Source organism: Lotus japonicus, chromosome 3 (genome assembly GCF_012489685.1).
Source record: "Lotus japonicus ecotype B-129 chromosome 3, LjGifu_v1.2".
Lineage (NCBI taxonomy): Eukaryota > Viridiplantae > Streptophyta > Magnoliopsida > Fabales > Fabaceae > Lotus > Lotus japonicus.
The window spans coordinates 17,834,419-17,839,540 of NC_080043.1; the positions used below are offsets into that span (position 1 = coordinate 17,834,419).

The following is a 5,122-nucleotide window of genomic DNA, read 5'->3' on the forward strand; positions in this document are numbered from 1 at the left end:
TTTTTGGATGTATGAGATCTTTCACTGATAAAGTGCTAAACACTCCTCTAATCATCCAATGTGAAACTTTCTCAAACATAATATTTTCCAAATATTACAAAGTGATTAAAAATAATTTTTTTTTGATAAATTACAAAATAGTTAGGGTAAAAAGTTGCATAAAATATTTTCATGTTAAAAAAAAACAATATCTGTATTTCATTTTTTTTATTTAATTCTGTATTTATAATATTAATTTATAACTTTTGATTATTTATGATGTATTTTTGTTTCTGTTTCTTTGATATATTTTCAAATAGAATCCCAAGTTAAGGTACATAAAAATTTGAAATAAAGTGGGTCATGCTCCTATTTATTTAAATTAGATAATAGTAACTGTTAGAATATTTGTTGAGTTAAAAAAAACTTTTAGAATATTTGTTTAATCTTTAACAAAATCCATCTCGGTTGGAATCAATAAAAAAACAAAATTTTCTTTAAAAATAGGAAACGAATTTCATTTAATTACAGTTAAATTTGGTTATTTCCTATTTAAATCAATTTGTCAATCTATTTTGTTTTGAACTACCAATTTGATTGTGCTTTTTTTAACAGTATTCCAATTAGTCAATAATCTTTAATCAATGCAATGATTTTACAAATTAACTTAAGTACCTTCCTACCTACTTTATAATTCTGAACGAAGGTTCTAGAACGATTTGTGAGGGACATGGAAGCTACCCTCACGCTGAGTTGCAGAACATGAAGCCATTTCTGATTTTTGAGTTTTTTTTTTTTTGCTCAAAAGATTTCTGAGCTTGAACTGAACCTTAACCTTAACTGAAGGGAAAACCTGCCAGTATTCTTTTTTATTGGGCTGACCCAGAGAAAAATGGGAAAGGAGCCCAATCTTATTGGGTATTGAGGTTAAACTTCAAATACACTGCACTGTTTTGCCACTCTCCGACCCTTTATTCTTCATCCACCCGGTGTTAGAATTCAAGTGTGAGTAAAAATCTTTTAAAAAGTCACACATTGACCGAAAATGTGAGTGTTGAATAATTTATAAGTGAAATGTGAGTGTTGAATAATATATAAGTGAAATGACTAAGTGAAGCTGCCGATGGCAGCCAAGACGGCTTCAACGCCGCAGTCCATGGTGGGAAGAGAGAGATAGAGGTTCTTACGGGATGAGAGATGAATGATTGAGTGTAAGAATAGAATGGAAGGTGGGTGAGTAATTTTTCGTGGAATGTGTGTGGTAGGAAAGAAGATTTGACGAGTCAACATAATTATAATAAGATTCAAAGTTCAAAAGTTGACTAAAATTAATTTTTAAAATTTTGAAAAAATTCAATTATATCATAATTAAATAAGAAAAAGGGTGACGGTGTATTAAAACACATTGTACTTCTTAAAAAAAACACAATGTTCAAAACATATATAGTTAAAACAATTATTAAGATGTATTTACTAAAAGGTAAAAAAAAATAGTGTCACACAACATTTAGATTTACAATTTTATTAAACAAAAGTCACCCGTACATGCACGGCACGAATAATTCCACTAATACCCTAACAAGAGTACGTGATACAAAATTAATTAACTCATGTTTATTTATAAATGCAAAATTGTTTTTCACTTTAACATAAATTGCAAAAACAATTTATTATTTCAAAAGCAACTAAAAACCGGAATATGACAAAAGTCACTCCTGCCTTGCAGGGGTGATTCCGCTTGTAGATAAAAAAGACTTAATTTGATGTATTCTTTACAAAAAGACTATTGAATTTATTACATGAATAACAGACATTTTTTACTTTGTAATTCTATTTTGAGCCTAAAGCCCTTGCTTGAGCCACATGAGCCTTGACCTGGTCAAAGGGTTGAAATAGATTTACTCCAAGAGTTACACTTTTCAGCACTTTCTACAGCTGACTTAATTGTAAATGTTTTTTTTTATAAGCAACTTAATTGTAAATGTAAAACTTCCCTATATATTACTATATATAAATCCCCACGCATATCAATTAAACTAACGCTGCTCCTTTTCAAAAAAAAAAAAAAAAAAAAAAAAAAAAAAAAAAAAAAAAACTAACGCTGCTCGGATATATGAGAACTTGAATTTCCGATTAGTGGCTTTCCCTAATCATCACAATGAGTGAATTACATCAATAGCAAGAACTGCCACCAAACACTTAAAGAGATTGTGACTCATAAGCTATAGGTTTATCGGAATATTTCTGTCTTTTCAAACATAAAGTCCCTTCCATCCATGCACATAGAAGAATATTATATCTTTCAAAACATCAACCCAAGTATCCAGTCAAAGAAGGCCCTTTAATTAAACAAATTAAGATGCCCATAATTAAATTAGCACCAAATAATCTACAGCAGCTGCTTGCACCGCCATGCAATTAGAGTTTACGTCTAAGGTTGGCTTAATTCTCAAAGAAAATATACACTATAGCATACAATCTGAATAATCAGAGTCAACTCTTCCTCTTCATTTTGCACTAGCTAGTTTAAACCCTGTGAGGAAGTCCCAAATGTGCTGGAGTAAATTCTAGTCATATATATGATGATTTATTGATGCTGGGTCACATATCTTCCGGTGAAGAATGGGATAAATAGACTAAACTTGCCAAAGCCTCTTGCAGCCAGTCCTCATCTTCATTCTTTAGCTGCATAAATGATTAATAAAATCAGTTTAATTATGATATGTGCAATAAATCAATTTATTAAAGGCAATTTGGGTTGGCACAATTAGTCACAGGTTTCGAGTTTAATCTCACATCCTCATAAATCGAAAATTATTCATGTGTCCTTTAAAATTTCACTTGCTCGACAACCATCATTAAGGTGGTCCCTTAACTCTCTTACATTGAGTTTGGAAATTTGAAGATGGTTTCTCTTCACTCTATTAATTTTTTTAACCAAACAAATTCAATTTGTGAACAATTACTTTTACTTAGTCTACCGTGAGCAAGCCCAATTGATTTACGTGACATATCATTGTCATCCTTAGATTCTACATAATTCATATCCATATTAACAGTAAGTAATGAAAGTTACCTGATACTGAAATGAATCACCACCATAAAAGTCTTCTTTGTGAAGGTGATTCTCGTGCTTTTTTGAAGCGGTCTCTTCATCACATAGCTCGTTGTTTCTCGCAAACCTTCCTCTAACTCTTACTCGCCTATCAGCTAAGGTTTTCCGGCATGCATACTGCAGAATTATGTGAATGACAAAGTGAGATTCAATTTCCTGTTTAATCCAAAAGGGGAAAAATTAAAAGAGTCCTGTGGAAGTGTTGTATGAGAAAGAGAACAAGACCTTTATGGTTTTGTTAAAGTTTCTTTGGTTTCTTTTCTTCAAATAACGCAGAATTCTTTCTTTCCTTTCTTCTTCTGAGTACCTTCCTACCTTTATGTTAGGCTCTTCAACTGCTGGTATTTGAGTACATTGATTTCCCTGCCATAAATTTTAAAAAAAAATTAATGAAAAAAATATCTATTATAAATTAAATTAGCATCAGCAAAAACTATCCTTCCCACAATAAAAAAATTTAAACATGCATTGATTTTTCTTTCTAGAGCTAACTTCATGCTAGATTAAAATATGTTTTTTTATGAAAATGTTTAGGGCCTTTCTTTTACGGCTTTATCTATCATGATTAAGAAAAACATGATTCAAAAGTTAAAAGAGTTTATCTGCAAATTACTTTAAATACACATGTACTATTTTTTTTTTAAACATAATACATAAGTACTATATTGCAAATAATATGCAGTGAAGATTATTTATAAAAAATGGTTCATAAATGAACTCATTTTTAATATGGTCTACCATAAAACTTCCATTCTTTTTACACATGCAACATTTTATTTTATTTTACTCTTCTTTTTTACATGCACTATGTATGCCTTGAAAGAAACACTATCAGGATTTAATAAAATTTAAGCATACCCAGCTTTCTCTGGCAGCATTAAGATAAGCATTCGGCTTAACTTCCTCCACAAAACCACAACATTCTTCCCCAAAATCAGCAATTTTGGGTTGGAATCTGCTGTTGAAATTCTGATACCCTGTACCTGTAATATTGCCACCATAGAAGCCTGAAATTGCTGGCATGGCCATGTCTGAAATGCCCCCTAGTTGCTCTGAAAAGTTTGGCATCCAAACAGAGGACATGGCATCACAATCAAGTGAGGATGGCACAATTTGATGATCAACTTCCCCATTATCAAGCACAGGAATTAAACTATCTTGACAACCCCACATGGTATTATTGTCCTGCATAGTAATATTGCCATTGAGTGATGAAGCCAACGCTTGGGTTTGGAACTCTGCAAGATCAGAGTTGAATATTGTGTAGTTTGAATAGAAGTGAGGATTTGGAGCCATGGAAAAGGAAATAATTAATGTGGATGAGAGCTTGTGTGTGTTGGTTTTATGGTTGGTGTGTTTCGCTTTTGTGGCTTGTATATATATAGGGTATTGTGATAGTGCGAATAGTGGGTTGAGGCAAGTTGTCAAGGCAAGTGGACAAGACTAATAATAGGTAATTAGGCAGCTAAGAATTTGGATATCAAAACAAACTAATTAAACTGTTGTACTTTCATCTTCTCGGTCTCTTTACTGTTGTTTTGTGAAGGCTGTAAACGCGTAAACATTTGTATGTGCAACAAAAGTGGTTGTGATGCTCTCAATTCTATTGACCATTTTTGTCCAAACATGCTTTATGGTTAGTTTTTTACATTGCCCTTATGAATTTGAAAGAAGGTGTATGCTAAGTCAAATTTTACATTGGTCAGTTTTTTTTTCTTTATTTGTTTTTTTCAAGTTCCTTTCATCTTGTTTCCGATGGGCAAATTGTTGCATAGTATCAATCACTTTAGATACTTATTTTTGTGGTGGTAAAAAACTACAATAAAACAAGAAAATAGAAAAAGAATAGATTTGTACTTTAATTTCTAGAGGTCAAAAACTACAATAAAAATACACGTGCATCCTATGCAACGTGTTCTTCTTGAATTTTTTAATTGATGCTTTTACGGTGCTCGGGGACTGAGCTTCGCCGCAACTGGCCTAAGAATGTGGTGGTGGTGACCTCGAGCATAAGTGAGAGTACTTGCA

The 5,122-nt window shown here is 31.9% G+C and overlaps 1 protein-coding gene across 1 annotated transcript; it reads right to left on the reverse strand.

Moving 5' to 3' along the window:
* Positions 1–2,073: 2,073 nt before the first annotated feature.
* Positions 2,074–4,430, reverse strand: LOC130748601 (uncharacterized). The gene is made up of 4 exons (XM_057601833.1): positions 3,953–4,430; positions 3,320–3,457; positions 3,056–3,211; positions 2,074–2,664 (listed from the first exon to the last, which is right to left on the reverse strand). Exons 1-4 carry the CDS (start codon positions 4,388–4,390, stop codon positions 2,581–2,583), a joined length of 816 nt encoding a protein of 271 aa, XP_057457816.1. The 5' UTR covers positions 4,391–4,430; the 3' UTR covers positions 2,074–2,580.
* Between the last annotated feature and the right edge of the window lie 692 nt (positions 4,431–5,122).

What these genes read in the sequence shown, in the direction of transcription:
- LOC130748601 (XM_057601833.1), bottom strand. Translation starts at nt 4,390, where the DNA reads ATGGCTCCAAATCCTCACTTCTATTCAAACTACACAATATTCAACTCT. An exon ending in ATGCTGCCAGAGAAAGCTGG is followed by an intron (nt 3,458 to 3,952) that starts GTATGCTTAAAT and finishes AATTTATGGCAG; the next exon opens with GGAAATCAATGTACTCAAAT. An exon ending in GTGATTCATTTCAGTATCAG is followed by an intron (nt 2,665 to 3,055) that starts GTAACTTTCATT and finishes TCATTTATGCAG; the next exon opens with CTAAAGAATGAAGATGAGGA.